At 64.0% G+C, this 18,680-nt stretch overlaps 1 protein-coding gene across 1 annotated transcript in view; it reads left to right on the forward strand.

Moving 5' to 3' along the window:
• The first annotated feature begins 324 nt into the window (after nucleotides 1-324).
• The window catches only part of GALNT9 (polypeptide N-acetylgalactosaminyltransferase 9), a 36,868-nt gene continuing 18,512 nt past the window's right edge, over nucleotides 325-18,680 (forward strand). Inside the window, exons 1-2 of the mRNA XM_062182198.1 lie at nucleotides 325-565; nucleotides 18,005-18,185. Of these exons, the coding sequence (XP_062038182.1) occupies nucleotides 325-565; nucleotides 18,005-18,185 (422 nt within the window). The remainder of the gene's footprint in view (nucleotides 566-18,004; nucleotides 18,186-18,680) is intronic.

Raw genomic sequence — 18,680 nt, forward strand, 5'->3', positions numbered from 1 at the left:
ACGCACCGGGCGGGGCGCGCCAGGGGGGGCGGGGCGGACCGGGCGCGGGGAGGCGCGCGGCCGGATGGAGGCCGCGTCACTGCGCACCGGCGCGGCGGTCGCGGGGCGGGCAGGAGCGGGCGCAGCCGCGGCGCTCCGCGCCCCGCTCCCGGCCGCGCCCTCCGCCGGCGATGCCCGCCGGCCCCCGCACCCGCAGCCCCGGGCAGTCCCTGCGCACGGGGACGCGGGGCGCGCGCGGCGGTGCTGAAGGGACAGCGCCCTGCGCGCGCGGGCGGCGCGCGGTCCCCAGGCGGCGGGCCGGGCCGCCGGGGATGCCTCGCGCCCATGGCGGTGGCCAGGCGGATCCAAACTTTGCTGGCCGTGAACATCCTGGTCTTCGTGGGCATCGTGCTCTTCTCTGCCTACTGCCGGCTGCAAGACCGCGCCGGGCGGCGGGCGCAGCTCGTGCGCGGCGCCGACCGCAGGGCGCGCGGCCGGATCGCTGGGGCGGGCGCGGGCACTGACCGCGAGGCCATCCTGCGGCGCCTGGGACACCTGGAGGAGGTGGTCTACAACCAGCTCAACGGTGAGCTGTGCGTCCGGGCGGGCGGGCCGAGGGGTGCAGGGCCGGAGGCTGCCTCCGTACCCCTTGGGGGAACTAGAATGGGCGTTGGAAGGGAACTGGGCCCTTTGCGGACCCGATGGCCGCTCCCTCCTTTTGCTCACCCGAGGTACACTGGAGAGGGGCCGCTGCCCCCTCCCCGGACCACAGAGACTCCAACTTAATCCCGGGACAACTTGGGAGAACTTCTGAGGGGGGGGGGGGATGCTAAGCTACTGTTGTTGGCCTTCACGGGTGCTGTGACCCCTGACCCCTGGCCTAGACAGCCTCCCAGGGTGCGCAGGGCTCTGGTGCTGGGAGGGTCTGTTGGGGAGAGCGTGGAGGATGCGTGGGCGGGGGGCTCCAGGTTCCAGCAGTGCTTGGCAGGGAGTGGGTGCCCGCGTGGACGTAGGTCCTGGGAGTCACCTGCTGGAGCCCTGCAAACCCCGAGCCTGCCCCCTGGGGGTCTCGGCAGGTCAGCCTTGGTCCCGCAGGTCGGAGTCCACGGGCAGCTGGTGAGAGCGGCACTTTTCCGGCTGGGCTGCTCTGTGTGGAGGCGGGGAGGGAGGAGAAGTCGTGCGCCTGCACGGTCGGCTGGTGGCTCTGCTGCTGTGCCGGCAGCTCAGCGAGCCTGCTCCAGCAAGTGTCGGGAACAGGCTCGGGAGGAGGTGTCCTGGGGGCTCTGTCCGCTGCCCGGCCCGGCCTGCGGTGGCCTGGCTTCCTGGCCGGGACTGGACGCGCAGGTGAGGGATCCCCTGAGCCTCTGTCTGGACGCAGCCTGCCTCCCTCTCAGGGAGCGGACACCATGTCCTCTGCACCCCAGCAGGGGCTCCCGGAGCCGCCCCCGCGCTCTGATCTTTCCCACCAGCCTGGGCTGCCAGAGAAGTTCTGTTCACATGCGTGGTCCGTCTCGGCCTGGGCGGTGCCGGCCAGCAGCACAGCTCCTGGGAAGTGCACTTGCGGGTGCTTGGTCTGTTTTCTGGGGAGAGCCGGAGGGTTACGTAAAACACGGGCAGTGCTGGGGTTGTGTAACGCGGAGCCGGCCAGCTCGGCCCGCGCCACCCCCTCCTGGGCCCCCAAGGTGAGAAGCAGCCAGCAGTGTGGGAGGCTGAAGAAGCCAGGGGCTTCTACCAACCTTGCCGACCCTGACCGGGGGACCCTGGAGTGGGGGGCGTGGTCCCCTCCCCCAGCCGCCCCCTCCTCTCCCTGCCCCCTTCTTCCTTTCTCTTTAAGATCTGCTTTCCTCATCTCCTCCCCAAATCCCTGCCGCCTCCTCCTCCCGTTTCCCTCCCTGCCCCACCTCTCCTTCCTGTCTGTCTCTCCGTGTCTCTGTCTCTGTTCCTGTCGCTCTCTGTCATTCTTTGTCTCTCTGTCACTGCCCTTCTCCTTCTCTCTCTCTCTCCCTCCCTCCCTCTCTCTCTCTGTTACTTTTTCTCTGAGACCCATGAGCCTGGTGCAAGGTCTGAACCCAGCAATCATTCACCGCTTGTTCCAGGAACTGACAAGAGTCACCAACATCTGACGCCCATCCCAGGGGGTCCCTGTGGAGAGGACAGCATGGCAGGGGGCTTGAGGCCCTTTGGAAACAGTCCCAGACCCTCCCAGTTTGGAGTCCATTCTCTGTGTTAAAGGTGTGAGGAAATCCGAGAGAGCTTCCTGGGGGAGGAAGCCTGCTCTTTTTATCATGGCTTTTTCCATTTTAGGCCCAGAATTATGAGAGAGATTCCTGCAGGTTTTTACCCAGAGCTAACTGACTGACAACCCTGTTTATGGCCCACACTTCCTGCCCTGACTGCTTCCTGGGGGTCTCCCCTGGCTTGGAAGAGGCTGGCAGGCAGGAAGGAGGGTCCTGGGGTCAGAGAGGCTGTGCCCTCTTTTGTCCCCCCCACCGCACCCCACCTTTATTCACTGGGGACATCTTGTTGACCTTGGCAAAGTGGGCCATGCAGAGTCGGATCCAGAGAACCCGGCCGAGAGCGTTCCCTACGGAAATGCGGCACAGCCACCTTTTACACGGACGTGGGAGTCTGCTTCTAGATGCGACGCTCAGGCCAGAAGGAAATGTCCAGACAGAGCCATCTCCGGAATATCTCAGATCGCACGCAAAACACAGCTCTGGGCTTTGTGCTTGCAGCTGGCACAGGAAGTCTGCGCTCTGGGGCTGAGAGCCTCCACGCTCAGGGAAGCCAGAAGGGAGATGCCCTGGCAGCCGCCCTGCGCGGAGCCCAGCCCTGTGAGCCCATGGGGGTTGCCGTGTGCCCGGGACAGGCAGGAGGCTGTGCTGGGGATGGAGGGGGGAGGTGAGGGGTCAGCTCTGGAGCCCGATCCTGGGGTGTGGTTTGCAAGTCCAGAGTGCAGTGTGGCCATTCTCTGTAACTGGGCCCACTCCAGGCCATGTCCACACAGCCGTGGAGGGCAAAGGCGCGGGGTGGTCTCGTGCAGGGAGAAGCCCGGAACAAGCGGTGACGACTGGCCCAGGGCGTCAGGAGGTTGTTGGGGGGGCCCAGAAAGGGCACTGCGTCAGGTGGGTGCATTTCTGCCTTGGGTCAAAGTGTCAGTTAAAGCAGAAGGTCCCGTGGTGGACGCAGGTGCCGGCCAGAGATGGGGCTGGGGTGTGCCGGCCCCACGCCCACCTCTGTGGAGCTGACTCGGCACCCTTGGGGTCAGAAATCCACCCCCCTTGCCCTGGCTCTCCTGTCTGTGCGACCCTGCCCTGTGACCCCGAGGGCAGCTTTTGTCCATGCTGGTGGCGCCCAAGGCCCATGGCATGCTGTGTGCACAGGCCCTGCCCCACATGTGCCAACTTCTCATTTTTTCTTAAATAAACGTATTTTAAGAGACCACTGCTGGCTGGTGCTGTGGCTCACTAGGCTAATCCTCCACCTGCGGTGCCAGCACCCCGGGTTCTAGTCCCAGTTGGGGCGCTGGTTCTGTCCCGGTTGCCCCTCTTCCAGTCCAGCTCTCTGCTGTGGCCCTGGAGTGCAGTGGAGGATGGCCCAAGTGCTTGGGCCCTGCACCCCATGGGAGACCAGGAGAAAGCACCTGGCTCCAGGCTTCGGATCGGCGGGCCGTAGCAGCTATTTGGGGGGTGAACCAATGGAAGGAAGACCTTTCTCTCTGTCTCTCTCACTGTCTAACTCTGCCTGTCAAAAAGAGAGAGACAGAGAGACAGAGAGAGAGAGAGAGAGCATGGACAGAATGTAGGAGAACAGGGGCGGGGAGTAGAGTCACGGCCCCCAGACCTCTGCTTTCTCTGCTGAAAGGGAGCGGGGCGGGGGTGCGGAACAACACAGAAGCCGGCCCCAGGTTGTCTGGCCAGCTGGACCCGCCGGGATCCCAGCCCAGCTCTGGGAGGGGAGGGAGGCGCCGGGGCACCGATCTAGGTAAGATGCTACCTTCGGCAAGGCTGACCTGGGGGAGCTGCCAGCTGCCCCACTGGCCAGGCGGGGAGGCTGGCGGCCCAAGCCCTTCCCTCTGCTAACATCCACTTGTCGGGGTGCACAGTGTGAGCGCGTCGTGTCCACCTGGCACAGGGTGGGCGTCCATCAGTGCTGCAGGGGTGAGTGGGGGGGGCACGAGGAGCTGCGGGAGGCCAGTGTGAGGGCTGGGGGGCCCTGAGGAGGGGCCGTGAGGATGGGGGCTCTGAGGAGGGGGCGTGAGGAGGGGGGCCCTGAGGAGGGGGCGTGAGGATGGGGGCCCTGAGGAGGGGGCGTGAGGTTGGGGGGGCTCTGAGGAGGGGGTGTGAGGTTGGGGGGGCTCTGAGGAGGGGGCGTGAGGATAGGGGGGCCCTGAGGAGGGGGTGTGAGGATGGGGGCCCTGAGGAGGGGGCGTGAGGATGGGGGCCCTGGGGAGGGGCTGTGAGGGCTGGGGGGCCCTGAGGAGGTGCCGTGAGGATGGGGGCCCTGGGGAGGGGCCCTGAGGAGGGGTATGAGGACCCGGGGCGGGGGGAGCCCTGAGGAGGGCGCGCGAGGACCCCGGTCCTCGGGTGGGCTTCAGTGTGTCTGCGAATCCACAGCCCCAGCCCTAGGCGGAGTGCGTGTAGGGGGAGCTCACGTCAGAGCCGCGGGCTGTCTTCCGGAAGGAGTTTCCCTCCGGAAACGACAGAACATGGCCCCTCGATTCCCGGGCCCCCCAGGGACGCCGTGCAGGGCCCCCGAGGCTGAGGCGGGTTCGCTGGGCCTCCGGTGCTGGTGCCGAGGTGCAGGTGCCTTTGCGGGGAGATGTGGGAGGGGACGCTGGGGGCTCCGTTGGAGGGGCGGTGAGTGGTCACCCCGGTGCCCACCTGGCCACCGCCTGCTGTCCACACGGGTCTGAACGCCCTGCTGTGTCGCTGGCAGGAGAGACTTCCTAGGTGGGCTTGAAGCTACTAAGAGCTGCAGCCCCACAGCCGACTTAGTGCACAAGACAGGGAGGCACCCAGAGGCATTCCCCAGCCCTCGCTTGCTTCCTCCTCCAGGAAGCAGTCTAGGACTGCTCTCCCACCTCAGTCCTTGCAGGCCAGCAGATCCGAGTCCAGTCCTTGCTGCCCCACATCCGGGAGTCAAGGGGGTGTGGCTACCCCTCCTGGGAGCATTCCTGTGGGACTCTGATGAAACCGCGGGGGCTGCTCTGCCAAGGTCTGACCTGAGGCACCCGTGGAGACAAGGGAGGGCACAGGGGGCGGGATCAGCAGGTGCACAGAGCACCCAGAGCTGCAGGGTGTGAGGAGGGCGGGGCAGGTGACCGGTGGTGGGGGGACAGGGCCTGAAAGTGCTCAGGGTCAGTTGCTAGGAAATTAAAACAAACAATTAAAAAAAAAACAGTTACTATTGGAGACACAGAGTCAGACAGTTTATTCACTCCCCAAGTGCCCTGCAGCCTGAAGCGGGGAGCCAAGAACCCGTCTGTGTCCCCCATGTGGGTGCAGGCAGGGACCCAATTGCCTGAGCCATCGCCACTGCCTTCAGGGCCTGCATTTCAGGAGTGGAGCCGGATTTGTGCCTGGTGCTCCGATGCGGGCCAGTGGCATCCTGGTTGGCAGCTTACCCGCTGGGCCCTGCGCCCGTCCTAGGAGGAGTCCCTGTGGAAGGAGGCGGCCGCACGGGGATTCTGTGTCCTGGGACGCTGCATCTTGTCAGGGACAGCGGTGATGGTTGGTTTAGCTGGTCGGTGACGATGGTGATGGTGGTTGGTGATGGCAGTGATGGTGGTGACGGCGGCGATGGTGGTTGGTGATGGCAGCGATGGTGGTGACGGCAGCGATGGTGGTTGGTGACAGCGGCGATGGTGGTTGGTGATGGCAGCAATGGTGGTGATGGCGGCGATGGTGGTTGGTGACGGCGGTGATGGTGGTTGGTGACGATGGTGATGGTGGTTGGTTTAGCTGGTTGGTGACAGCGGCGATGGTGGTTGGTGATGGCGGCGATGGTGGTTGGTGATGGCAGCAATGGTGGTGACAGCGGTGATGGTGGTTGGTGACGGCGGAGATGGTTGGTTTTAAATCACATCCAAGGCCTCACTTGCATCTGCCGGGACCCAGATGAGCTGGTAGCAGAGGGCGGTGCTGTGATTGGCACAAGGGAAAACCCAGACTCCAGGCAGCCTGAGAACCGGGCAGTGCCACTCTGGGTGCTGGGCAGGCCCTGTGGTGAGGAGGGCACTGGGCAGGCTCTAGTCTCCAGCACCTGCCAGGTGCCAGCAGCGCCCTCCTCGTGGTTCTGACACCAGAAAGGTGGCTGGGGTGAGACCCTGCCATCGTCGGAGCTCCGTGTCCCCTGCCTGGGAGACATTCCGGTGGGCAGTCACGGGTGTCTCGGGGCCTGCGGGAGGAAGGGACACTGACCTGAGGAGCCTCGTGGGTTCCAGGAGTTAGCATGGGAGAAGCCTGGCTCCTCCTCTTTGTCTGCCCCCAGCATGGGCTGAGGGGGCGCCCAGGGAGCCCCCACAGTGTTGGAGCCACATCACAGCCTGGGTGCCTCACCCCTCCCGCCTCCACGCTCAGCCTCTGGGCTCCGGCCCCTCCCCCGGCCACTGCCTCCCTTTGAGGGGAAGGGGCCTCTCCCCACGCCAGGGGTCTGGCTTTGGTGGCTGCATTTGGTTGCCATCCTCTGTTTGCTGACTGCTGGACAAACGAGCCAAGGTTTCCGTTTTCCGTAGCAGTGTATGGCTTACTTAAGACACGAGTTCATTGAGCTCACAGGAGTCGGTCTAAGGAACCATCAAGTACTGTGCATCCGCGCAGTCTCGGGCGCCACGGGAGGGGACTCAGGACAGCGCGTGTTTGGACGCCTGTGGGCATTGGCGGCACCCCTGGTTCCTCCTGAGGTGACTGATGGCCGGCACGTGGTGCCAGCACAGGTGCCTCCCGTGTGCCCTGGAAAGCAAGTGACAAACTCTGGAATGCGCGCCAGGGCCCTCCAGAGGCACAGATCCTTAGGCTGTGAGGCCGGGGGTGGGCTTGGCTCCCACTGCTGTGCTGGCCGCACCGTCCCGGGGCCCGCTGGCTGCCAGCTGGGGAACCAGGAGAGCCGGCGGGTGACTCGCAGCCCAGGCAGCCGCCCCGAGGACCCCGGACGCCTGGTCCGAGGGCAGGTGAGGTTGGGAAATGCCCTCAGCTCCTGTCCTGCACGAAGGGCACACTGCCCACCACGAGGGGAGGGGGAGCATCCCCGCTCGGCCCACGGATCCAGACACTGATCTCGCCACAGGCAGCCCAGACACACCCAGGAACAGGGTCCCCAGTGCCCTGGGCGCACCGCAGCCGGGTGCCCACATGGCCTCGGGGCCCGCACCCTGCTCCTGCTCTTCTGCCCCGGGGAGTGCACGGGAATGCAGATCCTAGGGACCTGTAGCTGGGAGAGCAGGCCAGAGGGGTCACCAGCCCTGACCCTCATCTAGCGAGTGCGGATCCTAGGGACCTGTAGCTGGGAGAGCAGGCCAGAGGGGTCACCGGCCCTGACCCTCATCTAGCGAGTGCAGCCTGGACCCAGGTGAATGGCGGGAATGGATGGTGCTTGCATGGACATGCTGTGTGGCCTCAGTGACCGCCACGGCCACAAGGGAGGTGCTGCCACCACCAGGCACACAGTGGGGAAACTGAGGCACATGACCTGCTGTGTTTCTCCTGAGGGCAGGGCAGGTGAAGGTGGGGCATGGACCTGGGCGTGGCTCCAGCATCCAAGCATGGCCGCTCGGTTGGCCATGCTTTCACACTTTGTCTGGGATGGGCAGGGGAGTGGGGGGACAGGAGCTGGACCGGGAAAACAGGGCCGGCATCGTGGCGTAGTGGATGGGTTAAGTTGCCGGCTGCTTCGCTGACAGAAGATGGCCCAAGTGCTTGGGCCCCTGCACCCGCACCGGAGACCCAGACGAAGCTCCTGGCTCCTGGCTCCAGCCTGGCTCAGCCCTGGCTGTTGTGGACATCGGGGAGTGAACCAGTGGGTGGAAATTCTCTCTCCTGTCTCTGACTCTGTCTCTCTCTAACTGCCTTTTAAATAAGTAAATCATTTTTAAAGCTTATTTATTTGAAAAACATGGTTACAAAGAGAGAGGGAGAGCCATAGGCAGAGAGCTCTTCTATCCACTGGTTCACTCCCCAAATGGCTGCAATGGCCAAGGCTGGGCCAGGCGCCGGCCAGGAGCCAGGAGTTCCATCCGGGTCTCCCACATGGGTGCAGGGACCCAAATGCTTGGGCCATCTTCTGCTGCTTTCCCAGGTGCACTAGCAGGAAGTGGACAGGAAGTGGAGCAGCCGATACTCAAACTGGCACCCACGTGGGATGCTGGTGCTGCAGGCCATGGCTTAACCCATTGCTCCATAGCGCCGGCCCCTAAATAAATGAATCTTAAAGCAAAACAGAAGCTGGGCCTCTGTCGTCCCTCCTAGGGACCCTCTGTAGCTGACCAGGAGGACTCCTGAGGGCGGGGCCTTGCCCCACTCCTGTGCCCAGAGTGGTTCCTGAGGCTCCCCGTCTGTGGCCCCCGCAGCTGGGCGGAGCCCCGAGGCAGGCTCCGGGGCTGTCCCTCTGTTTCTGGGACAGTCAGGGCCGGGGTGAGCAAGAACTGAGCCCCAAAGACAGAGCCTGGGCGCTGTGGGAGGGACAGGGCCTGATGGCTCCGAGCCCTCCTGTGCTCCCTGCTGTGTGCAGAGGCCACGGACGCGGGGCCCTGCAGGGTGAAAGGGGCGGGACACTGTTTCCAGGTGCGTCCAGCCGAGCAACCTGCCTGGCCAAGGCCCCACAGGTCCTCGCGTTTGCTGGACGCAGTGCTGCGGAGGGCCGCTTACCGAGCGCTGCACTGGCCTGAGAGAGAGCACACGTGACAGGATGTCCCTAGGGTATACGGCACACGTGACAGCAGTGCCTGTCCCCAGGGTATACGGCACACGTGACAGGATGTCCCTAGGGTATCCGTGACCTCTCAGGTTGCCCCTCACTGTCAGTCTTCTCTCTGTTGGCTGCGTTGTAGTCAGGGCCCAGGGGACCCTCGGGGACCCGCCTGTGACGGACTTAGCCTCTGAGTGTGGAGAGCGTGTGGGAAGTGGACACCATCGCAAAGGCTTGGGCCTCTCCTTTCGATGTCCACTTTGTTCTCACCAAAGCTCAAGCCAGGTGCATCACACTGGCCAGACAGGACCTGACCCTGCCCTTGGGGACAGCCGGCAGGGTCAGGGTGGGGGCTGGCACGGGGGAGGACCCACCGTCCAGGACTCGGGGTCCAGCGCTCTGTGGTCTCTTGGCTCCCGTTCACGGTGTCCCTTTTCCTCGTGCAGCGGGTCACGCCCAGCTCTGTGCGCTGGCCCTGTAACTGCAGGCATCACTGGGCGGGCAGGTGGGCACGCGCGCTCGGGAGGGGGCTGCCTCTGCCTCTCCCCTGGGGCCTGCGTGTGCAGCCGCTCTGAGGCCAAGGCCGGGCTGGGAGGGACTCAGGCTGGAGCCACACCTGCTCGCCCTGGTCCCTTGCGGCTTCACTCCCTGCCTGCTTCTGGTGGGGCCGGGCCCCTGGTTCCTCCCAGCTGAGTCGCCTCTCACCGCCTCAGCGGGTCTGCTGCTTCTCACGCTGGCACGGCTGTCTGACCTCCCAGCAGCCTCTGGGGCATGTGCACAGGCCTGACTGTCCCAGGCCGCACCTGGTGCCACGTCCCCCTCTCGGCCAGCGTGTCCTCTGGGGCCGTCCTGAAGCGCCCAGGGGGCTGAGGCTCCCAGGCGTGGCTGGGCTGTGCGGTGGCCTCCCAGGGTGCCTTCCATTCGGGCTGCTTCCTCTCTCACAATATTGGCTTCAGCTGCTGTGGCAGATGGACGTCAGTGACTCAGAAATGCATTTCCTCCGAGTGGAGAAGCCACAGCTGCCCACGCGTCCTGGGCTGCGTGCCGGGAGCCGAGGGTCGGCCAAGTGGGAGGTGGTGCTCTCAGAGCCGGCAGCGACGCCCTGGGCCGTCTGCCCAGGGCACGGCCAGACAGCCTCTCGGGTGAGGCTGTCCCAGGGCTGGCGGCCCGGCCTCTCCTCGGCGATGTCCGCGTCCCCTGTGCTTCCGTGTTGCAGATGCCAGCTGGGGCGAGCGCGAGATGCCAAGGTGGCACACGTCCCCAGCAGCCCAGCCCCAGGGCAGGTGTTGGGGTCGGTGGTTGGGATCCACTGGGGACGCCCATATCCCATATCAGAGCACCTGGCTTTGAATCCGGGATTTGCTCCCAGGGCAACCTGGGAAACAGCAGGTAATGGCTCAAGTCCTTGGGCCCCTGCCACCCACATGGGAGACCCAGATGGAGCGCCTGGCTCCCAGCTTTGGCCTGGCCCAGCCCTGGCCATGACAGGCATTTGGGGGCCAGCAGGTGAGAGCTCTGTCTGCCTTTCAAATACATAGAAATAAGTAAAATTTTACTAAAAAAAAAAAAAAAAAAAAAAAAAGAACCGAGCCCCCTTTGAGTTGCTCCTCCTGTCCTACCATGTGGACTTCAGTGTCATGGTCACAGGATGGCTGCTCCAGCTCCATGTATCAAGTCCTAGTTCCAGGCAGGCAAAGGGACTGTGGATGGGACACAAACCACACGGCCCAGGGGCGTCTGTGCCTTTGCCCCACGGCAGACCCCCTAGGTCTTACTGTCCAGACCTTGGTGGGGGGCTGCATCTCGCAACAGTGTCCATCCTCGGAGCCCAGTGTCTGACCTGAGCAAAGAAGCTCTGGCCAGCGCTCAGAGGTGGAGCAGACAGAGCAGCTGCCCTGCCCCTCCCTCCTGTCCGGGTGTGCAAGGTGGCTGTGGTCACCGCAGGCCGGGGCTTCCAAGAGCAGACTCCGTTCTCTCCCGGTCTGGAGGCGGAGTCTGAGCTCAGCTGCTCCCCTGGGGTGCTCCGGGGGAGGGCCCCACCTTGTGCTCTCTGCTCCTGGGGGCTCCAGGCATCTTGTGGCCGTGTCACTCATCTCGGCACAAACCCCCTGTCCTGACACGGCAGGGCCTGGGAGCTTCCTTTCGGTTCTCATCTTCCAGCCCTCGGCCATGGGGGCCGGGATTGGAGCCTCCTGACCTCTGGCTCCAGACCCGACCCCAACACCAACAAACAGCCCCAGCCTGTCTGCGTTCGTTACTCAACGCCATCTCTACGTGCAAGTGAACACTGCTGGCCAGAGGTGAGGACCCCTGTCTCCCGTGGTCTTCTCAGGACAGTCCAGGTGTGCCCAGGGCTCCACGGACAGGGCCAGGTGGGGAGCAGGGTTGGGAGGAACACCCACAGGAGAGACCCCGCGCTGGGGGAGAGACAAGGTGCAGACATGGCTGTCCCTCACGGGGAGACTCCACACTTTGGGACGTGTAGACACGGCTGTCCCTCACGGGGAGACCCCACGCTCTCTGGGACGTGTAGACATGGCTGTCCCTCACGGGGAGACCCCGCACTCTGGGACGTGTAGACACGGCTGTCACTCACGGGGAGACCCCACGCTCTCTGGGACGTGCAGACACAGCTGTCACTCACGGGGAGACCCCACGCTCTCTGGGACGTGCAGACACGGCTGTCACTCACGGGGAGACCCCACGCTCTCTGGGACGTGCAGACACGGCTGTCACTCACGGGGAGACCCCACGCTCTCTGGGACGTGCAGACACGGCTGTCACTCACGGGGAGACCCCACGCTCTCTGGGACGTGCAGACACGGCTGTCACTCACGGGGAGACCCCACGCTCTCTGGGACGTGCAGACACGGCTGTCACTCACGGGGAGACCCCACGCTCTCTGGGACGTGCAGACACGGCTGTCACTCACGGGGAGACCCCACGCTCTCTGGGACGTGCAGACACGGCTGTCACTCACGGGGAGACCCCACGCTCTCTGGGACGTGTAGACACGGCTGTCACTCACGGGGAGACCCCACGCTCTCTGGGACGTGTAGACACGGCTGTCACTCACGGGGAGACCCCACGCTCTCTGGGACGTGTAGACACGGCTGTCACTCACGGGGAGACCCCACGCTCTCTGGGATGTGTAGACACGGCTGTCACTCACAGGAGAGACCCCGCGCTGGGGGAGAGACAAGGTGCAGACATGGCTGTCCCTCACGGGGAGACTCCACACTTTGGGACGTGTAGACACGGCTGTCACTCACGGGAGACCCCACGCTCTCTGGGACGTGTAGACACGGCTGTCACTCACAGGGAGACCCCACACTCTCTGGGATGTGTAGACATGGCTGTCACTCACGGGGAGACCCCGCACTCTGGGACATGTAGACACGGCTGTCACTCACGGGGAGACCCCACGCTCTCTGGGACGTGTAGACACGGCTGTCACTCATGGGGAGACCTCAAGCTCTCTGGGACGTGCAGACACGGCTGTCCCTCACGGGGAGACCCCACGCTCTCTGGGACACGGCTGTCACTCACGGGGAGACCCCACGCTCTCTGGGACATGTAGACACGGCTGTCACTCACGGGGAGACCCCACGCTCTCTGGGACGTGTAGACACGGCTGTCACTCACGGGGAGACCCCACGCTCTCTGGGACGTGTAGACACGGCTGTCACTCACGGGGAGACCCCACGCTCTCTGGGACGTGTAGACACGGCTGTCACTCACAGGAGAGACCCCGCGCTGGGGGAGAGACAAGGTGCAGACATGGCTGTCCCTCACGGGGAGACTCCACACTTTGGGACGTGTAGACACGGCTGTCACTCACGGGAGACCCCACGCTCTCTGGGACGTGTAGACACGGCTGTCACTCACAGGGAGACCCCACACTCTCTGGGATGTGTAGACATGGCTGTCACTCACGGGGAGACCCCGCACTCTGGGACATGTAGACACGGCTGTCACTCATGGGGAGACCTCAAGCTCTCTGGGACGTGCAGACACGGCTGTCCCTCACGGGGAGACCCCACGCTCTCTGGGACACGGCTGTCACTCACGGGGAGACCCCACGCTCTCTGGGACATGTAGACACGGCTGTCACTCACGGGGAGACCCCACGCTCTCTGGGACGTGCAGACACGGCTGTCACTCACGGGGAGACCCCACGCTCTCTGGGACATGTAGACACGGCTGTCACTCACGGGGAGACCCCACGCTCTCTGGGACGTGCAGACACGGCTGTCACTCACGGGGAGACCCCACGCTAAGGGATGTGTAGACACGGCTGTCCCTCACGGGGAGACCCCACGCTCTCTGGGACGTGCAGACACGGCTGTCACTCACGGGGAGACCCCACGCTCTCTGGGACGTGTAGACACGGCTGTCACTCACGGGGAGACCCCACACTCTCTGGGACGTGTAGACACGGCTGTCACTCACGGGGAGACCCCACAATCTCTGGGATGTGTAGACACGGCTGTCACTCACGGGGAGACCCCACGCTCTCTGGGACGTGCAGACACGGCTGTCCCTCACGGGGAGACCCCACGCTCTCTGGGACACGGCTGTCACTCACGGGGAGACCCCGCACTCTGGGACGTGTAGACACGGCTGTCACTCACAGGGAGACCCCACGCTCTCTGGGACGTGTAGACACGGCTGTCACTCACGGGGAGACCCCACGCTCTCTGGGACGTGCAGACACGGCTGTCACTCACGGGGAGACCCCACGCTCTCTGGGACGTGCAGACACGGCCGTGCACTGAGGCACAGGCGAGTCCCCACAAACACCAGAGAGTGAGCTCGTAGGAGCCTGTGTCCTCTGGCCATGGGACAGTGACGTGGAAATCAAAGCAGAAACACAGTGTTTATGTATTTACGGAAACAGTCGTGTCTCTGAATCTCTTCATGGACTGAAGAGATGTGAAGTTGGACCTCGCAAAGTACTTGGACCAGACCGACAATGAAAGCAGGACACGGAAATTGGGAGTCCGGTTGGGTCTGTGTGTGGAGGTAACTCTCTTGTAGTTGATTATTGGAAAAGTAAAATCAAAATGAACTAGCACTGCGCCCCCTCGTGGCTTGAAGGGGAATAGCAGGGAATTGCTCACGCCTGGACCCCTCTCCAGGCTCCGGGCCGAAAGCTGAACTCAGTATGAGGCAGAAGGGCTGGGCAGGGAGTCAGGCTGGGGGAGCAGAGCTGCTGCTCCCTGGGACGCGGGAGCCAGAGGGGAGCAAGAGGGGCCGCCAGGCTGTGGAGGTGGAGGAGGGGCAGCGGGTCCCAGGGTCCTGCGGCTGTGTCCCCATCAAGGGAGAGGTCAGAGGTGGGCTCCAGGAACCCTGCACCTGCTGGGAGGCTCCTTCAGGGCAGGGCCAGCTTCCCTGCCTGGCCCCGAGTGCCCCTGAGGGACCTCTCCACCTTGTCCCCCAGAATCGTCTGTGCCTTTGACCCCGGGGGCTGTGTTCCTGGGACACATGGAGGTGACGTGTGCCATGACCGAGCGATGTCAGGGCGTGGGAGTTCATGCACCGGCTGACCATGTCTGTGCAGCACGTGGGCAAAGCCACGCCCAAACCCACTGCTGGGCCCACAGCGTTGCAGATGGGGCTGGTCCCTCGCCTCCTGCTCCTGGGTGAACCCCTGCTCCTGAAGCCAGGGGCTCCGTGGGAACACAGTCCCCGTCCTGCCAGCCTCCCTTCCCTGCCTGCGGCGAGCGCCTTTGGGGTCACTGAAGCGTCAGTGGCCCCTCCAAGGCCTCCTCCGAGACGTCCTGAAGTCGGCCGGCCCCTCAGCCTCGTCATCGCGTCTGTTCCATGGGCTGGCAGAGCTCCTGGCCAGACAGTGGCTGTGGGGACAGGAGAGGTGCAGACAGCGTGGAGCCGGCCTGAAGTCAGGGGCCCTGGGCGCTGGCTCTGTTGGTTTCCTGTGCGGCGATGCTCCAAGGCTGAGCTCATGAATACAAACTTCCGCGTCCCTCTAGGTGGGGGCAGCAGCTCTGAGGAGGCCGGGCCTCCGGGCCAGCACGGCGCCCCCTTCTCTTTCCCGCGAGGGGCCCTGCTGCGTGTGGAATGGGCACGGACGCTGGGGCAGGCCACGTGCCGCCCACCAAAGTGAGGAGAAATGGGAGGAGTTTTCTGACATTCAGGGCCCAGGAAGTTTACGCTCCGCACAGCACTTCTGGAATATTCTTAGCACCTGGAGTGGATCCTCTCCAGCACTGGAGCCGGAGTCCAGAATCCAAGTGAGGCCAGCGCTGCACTCACCGCAGGCTCCTTCCTGCCACTTGCAGCCCCTGGTGAGGCCGTGGGGCTGGGATCACACTGCCTGGCGCTGCACAGACTCCACACGTGGCTTGGGAGGACCTGCGGCGTAGGGCACAGAGAGCTCGCTGTGTGCACGGCCCTGGAGAGCCTCCGAGTCACTCCTGTCACTGTCCTGTCACCTGTCCATGGTGCACCGATGGACGCCAGCAAGGAAGCAACACCACCGACGGGGAGGGCAGGGCTGGCCCCTCACGCACTGGACTCGGGCCCCCACCCAGCGGCCAGGAGAGTCCTGGAAAGGAGGGAGGGGCTGTCCACGTCCTGAGGACCCCCCAGGGTGGCGGCTGCAGGGCCTGGCTGTTAGGAGCGTCCTGGTTGCCTGGGTGCAGCCCAGCTCCGGAGCCAGCAGCTGTGTGGCCTGAGCAGGTTGCCTGGCCTCTCTGTGCCTGCATTTCCTTCCCTGCACACGTGAGCCGTGCGGCTGTGCCCGCCGGGTGCTGTGGGGGTGGACGCCGAGCTCAGCTCTGGGAACAGCGCTCTGAGCCTTGCAGAAGGCGGTAGAACCAGAGCCCCAGGCCGCGTAGCCTGAACTACGACTGGCGCGCCAGGAGCCGCGACAGGGAGCATTCTCCAGCCAGCGGCACGATTTCATTAGCAGTAGAACGTGTCCTGGTCCTCGGCCCGCCGGGCGCCCAGCTCCACCGCCATTGGCGTTTGCGGGGTCGCACGTGGTAGCTGTCGATGCCTCTCGCCTTAGAAGCGGCTTGTGGACAGCACAGCTGCTGCAGACACCCGTGGAGGGCATCCAGGCGAGGGCTCAGCGAGGCCAGAGAGGCCGGGGGAGGGGCAGGTCTGCCCTGTGCCGTGGTGGGGAGGCACGGGGGGGCACGCAGAAACAGCTTTCGGCGTGTGTGCTAAGTCACAGAGGTAACCCCGAGGACATCTAGAACTAGCAACACAGCCAGAAAGTTCAAGGGCTGCCGGCAGCTGGGAGGATGGACCCCGCGCGTGCCTCCCACCAGGAAGTCCCAGGAGCTGTGTCACACCCATCAGACAAGACCTGGATCCAGGAGCCCGGACATGGCCAGAGGGCGGCCATGGGAACTGGAGGCAGACACATCTCCCTGGAGGACGGCACAAGGCTCTTAACCCTCACTGCTCGGGTTTCTGGGCGGCTGTGCACGTGTTACCTGTGCGAGTGGACAGGTCAGGCAGTGGATGTGGGGCAGCCGCGCTGCAGGGCACAGCCCCTACTGCCCGGGCAGCGTCTGGGAGGCAGCTCCTGCCTGCAGCCTGGGAGCCACCGGTGTTGGCCTCTGGAGCCTTCTCTCTGTAGATACCACCTGGCGAGGTGCGCACGTGCACACAGACACCCGACAGTGGCACGTGTGTGCACGACTGTGCGTGCCATTGCAGTATTGAAACACAAACTGGAAGTGGAGGAGGTTTGCTACACCGTCCAGGGTTGTGCCTGTCAGCCCTCCACAAATACCAACAATGCATCAGTCACCTACAGGCAATACTGTGGGAAACATGGAAGTCCTGGGGCCCTGGTGATGCGGTTCTATGGGCAGGGTCCCCTGGGGCAGCACCTCCTGCACAGACCTCCTGCCTGGGTCCCTGGTGGGGTGGGCAGGTGTGGGGTAGCCCGCTCTGGGGAAACTCAGGGACGTGTGTCCCGCCTTCTTCTCGCTCCAGCCCCTGCCCCGACACTGCGTTGGTCCCCGTTCCGTCCGAGTCTCCTCTGTTCTCCTGGCTCCACTCTTCTGAACTGCCTGACCTGGCCCACCCAGGCGCCCACACCACTGCCCTGCGTGTGGCCCTGAGCCCAGGTCACCTGGGTCCCATGGCTCCTTCCTGGTCAGCAGCTCCTGCCCTGGGGTCCATCCTTGCCTCCTTGTCACATGATGCCCCGTGTGGGGCCCCTTCTGCCCAACAAATCCTGGCCGAGCCCTCGGAGGCACTCACTGTGCTGCTGGTCCCGCCTCACCAGCACCTGGTTGGTGTGCGATTGGTTCAACTGGTGGTGACTGACAGTGCCAAGGGCTGGGATTTTTAAAAGGTGAATTTGCAAAAAGTCCTTTGCAATTTTTGTTAAGAATCTGCAATTTTTTTTGTATTTGAAAGAGTTACAGAAAGAGGCAGAGACACAGAGAGGTCGGTCTTCGATCTGCTGGTTCACTCACTATAGGGCCTCAGTGGTTGGAGTTGAGCTGATCTGGAGCCAGGACCCAAACGCTTCTTCTGGGTCCCTCACATGAATGCAGAGGCCCAGGCACTTGGCCATCTTCTGCTGCTGTCCCAGGCCATAGCAGAGAGCTGGATCGGAAGTGGAGCAACTAGGACTTGAACCGGTGCCCATGTGGGTTGCCGGCACTGCAGGCTGCAGCTTTAACCAGCTGTGCCACAGCGCTGGCCCCTCTTTCCAATTTTTGAGTCAGTGTCTTGTGGCACCTACAGAGTCTACATTTGGGCAGTCCCAGACTTAGAGGAAGGGCCCATGGCACTGTCCCCAGTGGCGTCCCCTGGCCTCTCACTCTTTGTGACGCACCTGCTACAGGGATGACCCAGCATCAACACTCTGTCTCTTGGTGGTCAAAACTGGCACCGGGGCCTCTTGCGTTGCCCATCCCGTGGGGACAGCCCACTGCCCTGCAAGTCCCCGGCAACCCCTGTCCTTCGGCTGGCTCCATCATTTTGCCTTTTGCAGAGTGTCCCGTCCCGGACGGACCTTTTGGGAGTTTGCTCCCGAGAGAAAGGTTTGCTAGGAAGGCCGTCCCAGGGGACAACTCGGGGGTGGGGCCTGGGGTCTGCCTGAGCTCTCTCTTTTCCTATCTCCCCCCAGGCCTTGCCAAACCCATCGGTCTGGTGGAAGGGCCAGGCGGCCTGGGCCAAGGGGGCGTGGCCGCCACGCTCCGCACGGACAGCCAGGAGACAGATGGCAAGTACGAGGAGTACGGGTACAACGCCCAGCTCAGCGACCGCATCTCCCTGGACAGGACCATCCCCGACTACAGGCCCAAAAAGTGAGTGTGCCCTGGCGCCCCCCCCCCTGACCCCCAGCAAACCAGAGGCTCCTAAAGAAGAGAAAGGTCCCAAAACCGCCCTGGGGAGCCACGTGCTGCCTGGGGCTCACCTGCGTGGAGTAGCTCAGTCTGTGCCTGCCTCGGGCCCTGTCTGTCTCCGTCTCTGACTCTGTCCCGGTCTTCCTGCCCATGTCTGTCTCTGACTCTGGTCTCTGCTGTCCGCCACGGGCCTCTCGACGGCCTCAGCTGAGGGCCGGAGCCCTTTCTTTAAACGTAGCCGTCTGAGGGTCCGGGGAGGTTGGGCTGAGTCCCGCGTGCTTGGGCTGCGGCCGCCCCCACCAACACAAGCCCAACGCCCAGGCCATACCGAGCATTGTTCGCTGCACAGTGGGGTGGAGTTTGTTTAGAACGAGTGTGGCCAAGTCTCAGAGGCAGGTGCCCGTGCCCTCCGGGGCCTGGAGGCCTCTTGTCCCAGCGCGCAGCCAGAGCAGTGGA

This window comes from Lepus europaeus, chromosome 23 (assembly GCF_033115175.1).
Source record: "Lepus europaeus isolate LE1 chromosome 23, mLepTim1.pri, whole genome shotgun sequence".
In the NCBI taxonomy this organism is placed as follows: domain Eukaryota; kingdom Metazoa; phylum Chordata; class Mammalia; order Lagomorpha; family Leporidae; genus Lepus; species Lepus europaeus.